Below are 13,895 nucleotides of genomic sequence, written 5' to 3'. Positions count from 1 at the left end.
AGGGGCTGGGAGTGCTATGATGAATCTAGAATCCATTCATTCAGTGATGGCTTTTGGGTGCCTGCTCTGTGCGTGCTGGGAATTGGACTCACTGCAGAGGAACGGGACGGATGAGCATACAGGCGACTAAATGAGAAGGTGTTACTTTCACTGCATAATGTCCTTTTTCATCCTGTCATTCATCTTAAACTACTGGTCCTGGAAATGAACTCAATGAGGCTGAAAATGGTTTGAAAAACTCTTTAGCTAGACAGGCGTCTGGTTTGGGGGTGGTATTACTGGTGTTTACACATCCCCGTCCAAACAATTGACTGCATCGTTTGCTGATGATACTTAATACACATCAGCCACCACTTTACTGGTCTTTCATCACTGTCCTCACACACTGACTCCTGGCAAGTGCATGCAGCTGGTGTGAATGGCCAACAGAATGCTGTCTGAGTGGTGTCTGAGGACCCAGAAGTTGTTGATTTATGTGCTGCTTTCCACCTGTGAGCCTCTGGGATGGACTGGACGTGGCAAACCCATTTCTGGACTAGGCTAGATTCTGTGGGTGTCCTTGTCGGTCAGCCACGTTGGCCAAGTTTCTAAAGAATCTACAAGAACTTCCTCCCAGATCTCCATCCCAGAACCAGATCTGAAGTCCAGTCCCAGACTTATTATCTCATAAGCACAATAGTGGTGTGTCCACGTGTCTCTTCCATCATTTGTCACTTGAAGTAACTGTCATGGGTCACCCTCTTCTGAACGACTGCCATTAATTTATCTTGTCCTTTTGCTTTTCAGCCTCTGTAAGGGACGGACGCTCTATTCTGTCGTGAGGGATGCCAAAATCGTCTTGGATGTCAACAAAACCAGGCAGATTGCTCAAGAAATTGTGAAGGTACTGTCGGCTCTAGGGCCTCCTACCTAAATCTCAGAAAGACCCAGTTTCCCCCAGAGAAGCCCCCCAACCCCAGGACTCCTAACATTCATGGTTGGATTTCAGACTACCAATCTGGACTTAAAAGAAATTAGACTTCACCTGAAAAATGCCAGGCCATGTGTAAGTAAGAATTCTGCCTTGATACGATCTGTAGGAACTATCCACCAATGGATGGTTTCCATCTGGTGTCTCATTGCTATGGTACTTGGACCTATGCAAGGACCAGGGGTCACATACAAGCTATTCAGCCCTCTTGGTTAGGATCCACCATCCCTTGAGGCCTCGAACTCCCATGAGTGGAAACCATCTCTCTCTCCACTGCGGCTAAGGAAACATCAAATGGTTGGGTGTTGTTTTGGATTAAAACAAACAAGAACATCCTGTGTTTTCTGGCAGGTGCCTTATTAGTTGTACTCAAGCTTTCATTTCTCACTTGGAGGTGTTAGGACCAAGCTGTAAGAGGAACGATGCGACTGTTCACAAAGGCAAAAAGAAAGAAACTACTGCCACTCTAGATGTTTGCCCTTGAACGAGGCTTCCAATAGACTTTTGTCTGTTCTTAATGAGCAGTTATGAACATCTGTTTAGGAACTCAGTGCCTTCTGCAGCAGCATAGGTTAAGTAGGTCTGACTAGTCTTGCAGAAGAGTTAGTCTTTAAAGGGGAAGTGGATGAAAATGGTTGGTTGAATTCCTTTCCCGAGGGATCTCTTTTGCTTCTTCTTCAGGAATCAGATGAGCAAGTGGGGATGGCCTTTCTGTGGTCTGAGAGTGGCAATGGATTTGTGTCTTGGGGGCCCTGCCTGTTCCTGCTTGCCATGCTTTCCCCGACCTCTCCCGCAGGACCCATGGTCAGACCCCAGGCCCTGCCACTGTTGAGTGTGGTCCCATTAGGGAGCCAAGTCTTCAGGACAAGGGATGTGAACTCAAGCCAGGGTGGCAGCGAGCTCTTAGGTTGTTCTCTGGCAACTCCCTGTTCCTTGCTTCTTGCAGGGCATGGGCTACCTCCACGCCAAGGGAATCCTGCACAAGGACCTCAAGTCAAAGAATGTCTTCTACGACAACGGCAAAGTGGTCATCACGGACTTTGGACTCTTCAGCATTTCTGGGGTGCTGCAGGCTGGCAGGTGAGAGGCGGTGGGAGCACCCGGAGAGTTTCCTAACAGATGATGGTCAGGAGGTGGGAAGTTAGTCCAAATGGCTTTAGTGACGTAGACACAGGGTTGGGCCTGAGGTTGCTGAGCTGAGTGGGTCGGCTGCTCTACTGATGCAGGATGCCAAGGCCATGCCGTGTTTCCCCATGGGGAGGCCAGCACCTTGCTCACCTGTCTTGTCTTTGAGTGTGTGTGATTGGACACAGAGCATCCCCAGATCTTTCAAAGCCCCCACCCTTGAATTTAACTGGAGGGCTCTCCTCTAACCCTAAGTACTCACCTGGAAGTTGAGATCACCCAAGAGGCCTTGCTCAAAGTTTTCTAGGAATTAATTGATTTTAGTACAGGAAGAGTACAGTTAACAGCAAGGGATTTAAAGTCAGAGGCAACCATGGCCTGACACAGCCCTTCCACTTATTAAATGCGACTTTAATCAAGCCGAACAACGTCTCTGAACTTTAGTTTCCTTGTCTGCAAGAAAAGTGGTAGGTTTGATGATGTCTTCCTCAATCAGTTCTTGTGAGGATAAAATGAGAACAAGCATCAAGCATCCACCCAATGTCTGATGTACCTCAAAAGCTCCACAAAGGGTAGCTGCTGCTGAGTTGTTGTAATTAGTATTAATTTGCATATACCTCCCAGTATCACCCAGGAGAATCATTAACTGTCGTTAAGTAATTAACTCTCAGCCACTACTCACCCTAGAGCAAGCTGCATTGAATTGGCCACATGAAAACCAGCTTGATCTCAGATAACCCATAATTCACAAAGTCTACCCTTGTGACTTTTAATTTGAACTGTGCTCTCTCTCTCTGTCTCGCTATCTCGCTGTCTCGCTCTCGCTCTCGCTCTCACTCTCACTTGAAACCTCTGCATGCTTTTTGTAATCCTGCATTTTGTAACAAATGGTGCATCTCTTCAGAAAGCCCACAGTTTCTCTCATTTTACTTCCGTTTCAGCTGCTTTTGAGAACCGCTGATTTTTTTTTTTTTTTTTTTTTTTTTTTTTTTTTGAGGAATGCCGCAGGGACGCCAACAAAGTGAATCTTGTTTGTGCTGTGCGATACCTTGAATCTGTTATAAGTCGGATCATTTGGAATTTGACAAAACTTCACGTAGCTGTTTCTGTGTGATGAGGACCAAACAGATGCTTAAGTTTCTTTTTCAGATTTTACTCCACCCAAGAAAGATTAACCATGGTCTACAAAACTATCTGTAGTCCCTAAGGCAGTAAGTAGGCAGTAAATATGTAAATATATCAAGAGATACTGGAGAGAGTCCCTCCAGTTGGAACCCAAGAAGCCCAGGAGGGCAAGACCGTGTAGAATCCCTTCTTCCCTCTGACTGCCCTGCAGCAGTTAAGTTCCTGGTTCACTGGCAGGGAACTCATACCCTTCCCAGTTTCCCAGTGTCCCAGGGGAACTGCAAGGATGCAATGGTGGGTGACTTCACTGTGAACCCAAGTATTTGCATCAAGACAAAAGGAGGCCCAGTAAGAGTTTTCTCTAACTTGCTTCTGGGCTTTTATAAAAAGCAGACATTCTTCCCTCCTGGTGGCATGTCCACACTTCTCCCTTTCTCCTCACCAGTGGCTTCTCCCTGTGGTGGAGGAAAGGGGTGCAGGGCCTCTGATTTTCTGCCTTTAGACTCAGTTTTCTGAAGCCACAAGGAGAAAAGGAAGAAAAAGAAATGGAATGGAATGGAATGGAATGGAATGGAATGGAATGGAATGGAATAGAATGGAATGGAATGGAATGGAATGGAATGCCTTGGGCATCCCTTCCTTTAGCTCATTCATGGAGACCCAGTGTCAACCAGGAAGTTAGTTCAACCAAGTCAAGGGCAATGTGGCTTCCAGTCTGCTTGTCCAGACAGCAGCCCCTCCCACCCCTGCCCCAGCCAAGTTGTCAACACAAACCCAGGGAGTGCCCTCAGCAACATCTCCCAACAAGAAATTCACATTTCCCGGCCACCCACAAGTAGCCATCAATGACTTCTTATGCTTTTATCCTTGTTCCAGTTACATATTATGCTGCAATGAACCATCTCAAAACTTAGTGGCTTAAAACAAGGTATTGTCATCCCTCATGGTTCTGTGAGTTGACAGGGCTCAGCTGAGCTCTTGTGTTCAGTTTGTCCTGTAGGTACAATGGGATGGGTGGTGAAATTGGAGACAACTGAAGGCTTCCTCATTCACACAGCTGGGCTGGGCTGGCTGAAACATCTGGGGGACTGATGGGGTCTCTCTCATCTCCTGCTTTTCCCTCTTCATGCAGCCTGTCTGCATGACTACATTGGGCTTCCTCACACCATGGCAGTCTCAGGGTAATCAAACTTATGTAGCAAGTGGGTTCTACCAAAGCAAGCATGTTGCAAACCATGACAGGGAGGTGGAACTCTTGGGTGTCCCATGAATCCCAGGACGTTTCCCAGGTAGTGGATTTGCCTCAATATTTATGAATACCTCCAGTGTAGCTCTAGGGATCCACAGAGTCCCCTCAGGGGTTCAGGTCCATTTATTCTGTCTTGTTTATGCAAAGGCATCTTTGGTAACTGCCCCCATTGCAGCCTGGAGCCCCCAGTGCAGCAGCCAGAGGCCAGGAGACACCCCTTGAATAAGGGGCATCTATGGCCCTAATCAACAACCTAGGGGCTGGATTATAGGAGTGGAGAGAGAAGGGAGCTGGCTAGGCTTTGGGCATTGCAGGAAGCAGGGCCAGTATCTCTCAGGAGATAGGCCTGGAAGTTCCCTCATTCATTATTCACTCAGCCAGTCAGCAAATAATTAGAGAGTGCATGTATTAGTCAGCTTGGGCTGCTGTAACACAATACCAGACTCAGGGGTTTAAACAACAGACATTTATTTTCTTACAGTTCTGGAGGCTGAAAGTCCAAGATCAAGGTGCTGGCAAATTTAGTGTCTAGTGAGGGCTCTCTTCCCAGCTTGCAGATGGCCACCTTCTTACTGTGTCCTCATATGGCCTCTTCTCTGTGCACTGAAAGAGAGAGATAGAGGTCTTTGATGTCTTTCCTCTTCTTATAAGGACACCAATCTTATTGGATTAGGGCCCCAGACTTATGACCTCACTTAACCTTAATCACCTCCCTATAGGCTTTATCTCTAAATACAATCAAATTGAGGGTTAGGGGTTCAACATAATAAATTTGGGGGAGACAAAATTCAGTCTATAATACCTTGAGATAGATTCCAGATTAACACATACCTAGGGGTTCCCTGATCCTCAGTTTCCTCATCTGTAAAATAGGAGTAGGGGCAGGCACTAATTAATAGCACCTACCTCATAAGGCTGTTTTGGTGATTAAACGGGATACAGATGAGGAAGGCTTAGTTTAGCATTTTGCTTTTTTTTTTTTTTTTTTTGAGACAGGATCTCTTGCTTTGTCACCCAGGCTGGAATGCAGTAGTGCAATCATGGCTCACTGCAGCCTCAACCTCTGAGCCGTCCTCCTACCTCAGCCTCTCAAGGTCTTGGGCTTACAGGTGTGCACCACCATACCCAGCCAGGCTTTTTAATGGTTCTCTCCAGAAATTCTTGTAGAATTGGGGTGAGGTGCCTAGTCCCTGGGGTTTTAAAGACTTGTGCTCAAACAGATCTCAGCTCTGTCCCTTTGGACAGGTCACTTAACTGTTTTGAGCCTCCGTTTCCTTATCCACAGAACAGGATGGTAGCCCTCAGATTGTGGGCTTGTGAGGCCTAAGTGGGATGGGCACTCTGACAAACAGTAAGCATTCAGCAGGAGTCACTTGCCTTCCTGCCCTCCCCTCAGTTATTAGAGCTTGGGGTATGGATAGCCCTTGGTGCCCAGCAGGGAGAGGCCACCCCTCAGCCCGAGGCAGGGATGGAGCAGCCCAGTGATGTGTGTTCTGCACATCCAGACAGACTCTAGCATACAGCTGTTCTGCCGTCGTCAAAAAAGGTATCATTTTAGATGCCAGTGCTGTCATGCCAGCCTCCCAAAGCCTGTTATTAATCATAATAACCATAATGAAGATGATTTGGGTTTGCCACCAGTGGGCCTATCGCCATGGGAATGGGGCACCACAGGGTGTTAGTGCCAGGCCTGGCTCCCGGCCCCCTACCACACCGGCCCCAGGCTGATGGCTCTTGCGTGGCCACCATTCCACCTCCTGCCCTGGCCCCAAAATGCCAGTTCTCTGCTGACCCCATGAGTCAGGAAGAGGTGGCAGGGGTGTTTGCAAAAAGATGGGAGCAGAGAAGCTTCCCTTGGACAGGAGCACCCCAACCCACTCCACCCACAGTGGCCCAGTCATTGCAGGGGAATGTTGGCTGGCCTATGCCAAAGACTTTCATGGAGGACATTCCTACTGTGGCCTCTAGTCTCAAATCCACTTCTGAGTCCTCAAGATAAACACACACACACACACACACACACACACACACACACACACACACAAAACAGATATATACATGTGTAATGATTATGTCCAGTAATTGTGTGGCTCTGGCAGCTGACACAGTCCTGTGCCATGCACTGTCTCATTTTAGTCCTGGCAACAGCTCTGTGAAGTACAAATTAATGTGCCCATTTTACAGATGGGAAAATAGAAATTTGGGTCTGCTCAAGGTTCCATAGCTAGTAAGCACAGATGGAGCCTTCAACCTCTGTGTGTGTTCCTGATTGTAGAAGCAAGAGCTGATTTAACTCTGCTGACTCAAGAGTTTGCTAGTGAGTTTGAGTAGTAGTTTCTAGCACAGGATGTGTTGCATCATGTCTTTTGTGTAGAATGCAGGAGCAAGTCATGTGTTATTAATCCTGAAACACTGAGATTTGGACCGTTTCCTTATTTTGTATAAATTAGGACAGTGATTCTCAACCAGGGCAATTTTTCTCCTCCAGGGGACATTTGATGATGTCTGAAGACATTTTTAGTTGTCATGATTAGGGGAAGGGGGGTGCTAATGGCCTCTAATAAGTAGAGGTCAGAGATGCTGCTGAACATCCTACAATGCCCAGGACAGCCCCCATGCCCCCCAACAACAAAGAATTGCCCAGACCCAAATGTCAATAGTGCCAAGGTTGAGAAATCCTAAATTAGAACAAATTTAATGGTGTCTGCCTGGCCACAGTTTTTTCTGTTGCATGCATGCCAGTCTGCTCCTAGCCTGGGAATGCAGGAGGTGGATGGGTGGCCCAGGATGAGATACCTGTGGTAAGCCACCATCCAAATGCAACTGAGAGTTGCGATTACAGCAGTTACCCAGATATGCTTCCTTTCCTACAGTCCCTGTTTTGGGTTCTACAAAAAGTTGAGTATATGCAAATGGATGCTACCTTCATGTGTAAGATGGAGGGGGAATGAAAGAGATCTTAAAGAACTACATGTGTGGGACACACCCAGCCCTACCCAGCTAGTGAATGTCACTGCAGTACTGGAACCCTGAGCCCCAAACTCTTGGGGTCTCATTCAGGGATCTTTCCTCCACCCAGTGTTTCTACAGGTGTTGATCTGCAAGTTGATTTGGGGGAGGACATGAACAAACATTTTCTATCTTAATTTTAACGTGTATTAGAAAATCACTAGTCTCCATGTATGGCCACACTAAAGAGTGACCTATTAAAACATATTTAAGTTAAAAATGCATTTCTTAGTACATGATAGTCTAGAACAGTGGTGTCCAGTTTGGTGGCCACTAGCCAGATGTGGCTACGTAAATTTAACTTTAATTAAAATGAAAAGTTCAGGGCTGGGAGCAGTGGCTCATGCCTATAATCTTAATGCTTTGCGAGGCTGAGGCTGGAGGATCCCTTGAGGCCAAGAGTTTGAGACCAGCCTGGGCAAGATAGCAAGATCACATAGCAAGACCACATCTCCTCAAAAAATAAAATAAAATTAGCAGGGTGCGGTTGCTCGTGCCTGTAATCCCAGCTACTTCATAGGCTGAAGATGGGAGGGTCACTTGAGGCCAGGACTTCAAGGCTTCCATGAGCTATGATCTCACCTCTGTACTTTAGCCTGGGTGATTGACAGGCTGTCTCAGCAGACCCTATCTCTAAAATTTAAAAAAAAAAAAATTAAAAGTTTAGTTCTTCAGTTGTAAGCCACATTTCAAGTGCTCAGTAGTTATGGTGGTTAGTGGCTGCCACATTGGACCATAGAGAGGACATTTCTGTCATAATGGAAAGTTCTATTGTACAATGCTGCTCTTAAAGGTATTTAGATATGGCAAAAATCATGATTATGGGATATGAATGAATGCATTTGAGAGAGCAACATGTCACAACTTCTGCATCTCAGAAACTCTCCCTGGAAGAATCTAGCCAGCCCCAGGTCCCCACAGAGACCTTCATGCTAGAGGCTGTCATCCTGCATGACCTCACTTTTAATGATGATTTGAGATATGCACCCCCTCTCCCCCCGACTGCTCACTTCCCCTGTGTTAATGAGCCAGTTCCTAGGAGTCTTGAGTCAATGAAGATCTCAGACGGGGTCTGCTTAGATTTCGGACCCACATGGAAAGCTCTGCCTTGCTAAGGACTTCCAGTGAAAGAAGGGAGCCGGCCTCCTTCCACGTCTAAGAATTTACCTAAGGAATAAATTAATGTGGGTGAAGGGAGATATTCCCAGTATCTACCCAAAGATGTTCATGGCAGCATTGTTCATAATGGTGGAAGAGGGAACTGCCCGCCCAAGGCCCATCAGCAAGGAGGTGGTTGTATACACTTTGATACATAGGATGGGATGATATGTTCCAATTACACTGGAGTTCTTTAGGGTTCTGGAACACCCTGAATGGGGCCCTTGTTGGAACTTTGTCCTTGCTTCTCCTTCTGCCTAGATATTCTCCTTGTTCACATAGCTGGATCCTTCATGTCATGTAGATCCTAGCTCACAGTTTACCTGCAGTAAGATCTGTCTTGTCTTTGATGCATCCTCTATTTTAATTATTTGTACAATGCTTATCACGATCTTTAGTTTTTCTTATTTACTGAACTCATTTATTGTCTCCTTTCCCTACCAAAGTGCAAGCTCCAGGAGGGAAGGGACCTTGTCGGTCTTGTTCCATGCCAAGCACAGAACCTAGGCATCATAGGTGACAGAAAAACAGTAGATTATCATTATTTGTGTATTACTGAAATGTATTTGTAATCCCCCAAATCAATACTCACAGCACTTTCACAGTTATTCATGGACATGCAGAGTGGGGAAAACTCTGAGTTGCCCGATGCACATGTTCCCAGCTTAGGTCAAACAAAGGATGCTCTGCCTCTGTTTTGGCCTCATACAGAGAAGCCTTGAGGACAGAGATTGAGCCAGAGTGGGCAGCACAGGGTAGCATAAGACGCTGCACCTCTGGGGCCAGTTGGATGAGATTTGAATCCCAACTCTGGCACTCGTTAGTAGGGTTGCCTCAGACAAGTCACTTAACACTTCTGAGCCTCATAGTCTATTATGTAAAATAAAACAGAATCTATTAGGATAAGTTGTTTTCAGAGCTTAAAATTATAAACTATGTGAAGGATGTGTGCATGTGTACATATTTCCCCAGGAGCAATGATTCAGTATTCTACTAATTCCATGTTCCAGTGACTTTATAGAACATAACTGCCATGAATAGCAAGAATCCACAGTGTCATTGAATGAAGATGGGCAAGAAGGTGGGTGCCTCAGAGGCAATGGAATTCAATGATGGTTTGGATCCTGAGTGTTTCTCTAGAGCAGTCTTCCCTGTACCTCCTACTGGGTTTCTGCCTCCAGTAGGTGGTCAGGCAGTGCTCAATGGGGGAAGCAAGAAGGGCAGCAGAGATGGCTCCAGAGACATGGGGTCAGTGCTGGGGGGCTGGTCCTCCCTGGGCTATGAAACAGAGCTCATCCTGTGCTTTGCTTCTCCAGACGGGAGGACAAACTGCGTATCCAGAATGGCTGGCTGTGCCACCTGGCACCAGAGATCATCCGCCAGCTGTCCCCCGACACAGAGGAGGATAAGCTCCCCTTCTCCAAGCACTCTGACGTCTTTGCCCTTGGGTAAGTGGGCCCTGCCCTGGCCATTGAGAGCCACAGCCTGGGCAGAGGGGCACTTGTCAAGTCTTTCAATGGTTTTGGAAGGGCCAGGGTGTACCTGTCTACAGGGCCAAGGTGGCTGGATTTTGGGGTGAGAATGGAGGAAGCTGAGTAGGGTATACTAGAAAGAATGACCCTAACAAACTTGTGTGCCTGGTTTCCAATGGATTATGTGGCCATAACAAGTTACCCAACTCATTTACTTATTCAGTAGCTATTTGTTGACTGCCTGCTATGTGCTAGGATTGTAGCAGATGCAGGGGACACAAGACTCAGTGTTGTATTAGTTATGACTGCGTAACAAATTATGCCAAAACTTAGCCACTGAAAACATTTCTTATCTTAAGTTTCTGTGATCAAGAATTTGGGAATGGCTTAGCTGATTGGTTCTGAGTGGGCTTTTATGAGGTTGCAGTCAAGATATTGGCTAGGGCTGTGGTCTCATCTGAAGGCTCACCAGGCTGGGGATCCAGTTCCATGGTGGCCCACTCGCACGGCTGTTGGAAGGAGGCCTCAGTTCCTCAACCCTTGGGCCTGTGTATAGGCTGCTTGAATGACTTCACAGCATGGTGGCTACAAGCCTCATTGTCATTTATGATCTAGTCTCATAAATTTACATATCATTGTTTCTACCATATTCTGTTTGTTAAAAGCAAGTTGCTAAATCCAGTCCACACCTAAGGGGAGAAGAATTAAGCTCTATCTTATACATGATGGAGTATCAAAGAATATACTGGACATATTAAAAACACCAGAGGCCCCTACTCTCTCTTTCTAGTGGAAAGCAGATAAGGAAACATTCAACTTTAGCAAAGTATGATAACTGCTATTCTGAGAATAAACACAGGACTGTAGGAATAAAAAAGGAATCAAATCCAATCTGGGAGGTCAGGGAGGGCTTCCAGGAGATGATAATCCTGAGCCTAAGTTAAAGGTTGAGTACAAGGGCAGGGTGAGGTGTTCCAGATCAAAAGAATGTGCAAAAAGGTGCAAAAATAAAAGAACACATTGCCCACATGGAAGAATATGTAGAAGGGTTGGGGGAGGAAAGGGAGCTGATGGATGAAGAGTCAGGAAAAAATTAGGCTGGGGGTGGTGAGATAAGAGACTAGAGAGGGAAGCACAGTCAATCCTGCGAGGACCTAAAGGTTGAGTTAAGGTTTCATTTCATCTTCAGTGCACTAAGGAGCCATTGATGGTTATTAAGCTCTGGAGGAACAGGGAGTGACATAATCCTAATTGAGTTTTAGATCAGTCAGATCACTCTGGCTGCTGTGTAGAGAATGGAATGAAGAAGGAGAGGATGGGAGCCGGATGTCCAATACCCAGGGAAATGCTGGCAGCCTTCACTGAATCAGAGCCTGTGGGTATGAAAGCTGAGAATGGACATCAGAAGCACACATAGGAGGTGGAAGCAACAGAGCTTGATCATGGATTGAATTTGGGTGGTGCCTAGATAGCTGCTTTAAGCAACCAGATGGAGAGTGGCATCATTCACTAAGGTGGAGACCGTGGAGGTGCAGCAGGGTTGGGGCATGCCAGGGAGGCAAAGAGGTCAGATTTAGACACAGTGAGTTTGAGCTATCTTGGAGATGACAAATGCAACCACCAAAACACAGCTGTCTCTACATGACTAGTATAGAAAAGAGGAGTTTAGGACTTGTCAGCAAGTAGGTAACTGCAGCCACAGACAGAATGAGATGTCTTTGGAAGTACAGTAGGAGAAGAAGGGCCCAGGACACAGCCCCAGGATACAGGGCAGAGTGCCTTGAGAAAGTATAGCCAGAAAGGCTTCTAGGCTCCCATGACCATGCAAATCCTTGCCTAATCTTGTCCACAGGTGGTTGCAATGGCTGGGGGAGATAACACTGGGGAAGCTGTTTGAGAAAGTTGCAGGCCTGCAGATGAGTGCAATTAGACTTAACACCACCGAGAGATGTTACAGAGAGTCTTCCTTGGAAAAGGGCCCCCACTGCGTCCTCACTGAAAAACCCTGAGGAGGTATTTCTGGAAGATCAGAATTCTCAACATCTGTTGCTTGGGCCACTTTAGAGGAAGTCAGTCGGCCTGATTATTTTATGCCCAAATCTTTATCTAGTTAATATTGTTATCTGAAACCAAATTGCAATAATTACGTTGGTATAGTTTAGTGTAAATTTAGCAAAAGAAAAAAAAATGTGATTAACAAAATGTACCGGAATAATTGGTTTTCTGCTCGAGTTTTCATCTTCAGCAATTCTTTTTTCCTTAAAGTGAGTTTGTCTTGAAAGTTGGGTTTAAAAGGAAGTTTTAATGAGGCTTTTATTTCTGACACTGCTGAATTCTGAAGGACCCGGCGCTCTGGGTTTCCTGCCAATTAGGTGCATCCTGTTGCTGGGGAACCTCGTGCTCAGAAATGACTTAGAACAAAAACGAATTTTTTAAAGAGGGCTGAGCACTGTGTTAAGTCTTTTATGTGCACTGTCTCACAGAATTTTTACAAGCACCCTTCAAAGCAGATACCATGTTGCTCCCAATTGACAGGTGAGAAAACTGAGGCTTCAGATGGCTCAGTGACATGCCTTACAGTGATGATTGATGGTGCTGAGATTCACCTGGAATATCCTGTACTCTAGAGTTGGAGCTTTTAACCATAGAGCCCTGATGGGTTTAGGATTTATTTTGCCACTCAAAGGCCTATTTCTCTCAACTGTAAATCAAGGATAATAAATCCATTGAGGTGTTCTAAGAATTGAGTGAGAAAACATTTGTAAGGTACCCAGCACAGGGAATAACTCAAGGCATCCTTCCCCCTTTCACATGAGTGGTGGATGAGTCTGTTGATGCCTCCTTCACCAGACTTCAGTCACCAACCACAAGCTTGCGCCTCCCAAATTTTGCATTTTCCTGATTACAAAGGACTGTTAAATAGGATGGAGTCTAAGCTTCCTAGTATAGCACGTTGGCTAGTGGCACCATCTTGGAGTCAGACAGACTAAGTTCAACTTCTGGCTGCCCTTCCTGTTTGCTGTGTTATCTTGGGAAAGACACACAACCTTTCTGGGCATCAGTTTCCTCATCTATGAAAGGGGGATAATATTAATAATAATGCCTTCTGTTTTAAAATTTAGGTTTTGTTATTATTCAGGCAGCATGAGGCCAACAGTCGTCATTGAAAAGATGGTTTGTTACTCACAGTTCCAGAGGGGGCGTGTCACACCATGCAGTGTCCACACAGGGCAGCACCAGGGTTGGTCTGGCAGCAGAGGAAATGTGAGGAAAATGTTGGGAAGAGCCTTTATTGTGGTTGGGAAGGAGCAGGGGAGGCAGGGTAAGAAGGCTTAGGATTGACTCGTTTGAATGATTTCAGCAGGCTCATAGCATATAGGGGCTGGGGAATATTGGCCCAGAGCTTGCAAGCCCAATTAAGGAGGTAGTTGGCAGTATGAGTGTGAGCTCTGGATTATCTGATTAGCCTGTGAAAGGTGTGTTCACAGGTGAGCCCTTTACCATCTCCAGGAATTGGCTATTCCTGGAAGGGGCAGAATCTCCAGGGTCAGCAAAGCCCCAAGTAGTCAAAGCATCAGAATAAAAAGACATGCTTAATAGACCTCCCTCAGCAAAAAACTTAGAGTAGTGTCTAGTGCAGAGTAAAAACTAAATAAGTATGATTATTTATTAGGATAACTATAATCTTTTAGTACCTTCTCTTGAGAGCTTTCTGATCACCTAAACTGACATTCCAACACCTGAGCATCACCACTCCTTACCCACCCCAGAGGTATAAGGTTGTCAG

General features: G+C 46.0%; 2 protein-coding genes across 5 annotated transcripts in view; one reads left to right on the top strand and one right to left on the bottom strand.

Moving 5' to 3' along the window:
• The window catches only part of SUDS3 (SDS3 homolog, SIN3A corepressor complex component), a 1,028,644-nt gene that overhangs the window by 949,889 nt on the left and 64,860 nt on the right, over nt 1-13,895 (bottom strand). The window lies entirely within an intron of this gene.
• Nucleotides 1-13,895, top strand: part of KSR2 (kinase suppressor of ras 2) — a 518,463-nt gene that overhangs the window by 485,242 nt on the left and 19,326 nt on the right. For all 4 annotated transcript variants that reach the window (XM_050747896.1, XM_050747898.1, XM_050747897.1 and 1 more), the window contains 3 exons: nt 787-883; nt 1,917-2,050; nt 9,953-10,084. In XM_050747896.1, coding sequence (XP_050603853.1) covers nt 787-883; nt 1,917-2,050; nt 9,953-10,084 — 363 coding nt within the window. The remainder of the gene's footprint in view (nt 1-786; nt 884-1,916; nt 2,051-9,952; nt 10,085-13,895) is intronic.

The sequence above is a fragment of the Macaca thibetana genome, chromosome 11 (genome assembly GCF_024542745.1).
Source record: "Macaca thibetana thibetana isolate TM-01 chromosome 11, ASM2454274v1, whole genome shotgun sequence".
Classification (NCBI taxonomy): Eukaryota; Metazoa; Chordata; class Mammalia; order Primates; family Cercopithecidae; genus Macaca; species Macaca thibetana.
Note: the sequence above shows the minus strand (reverse complement) of the source record. Positions and strands in the feature narration are given on the sequence as shown.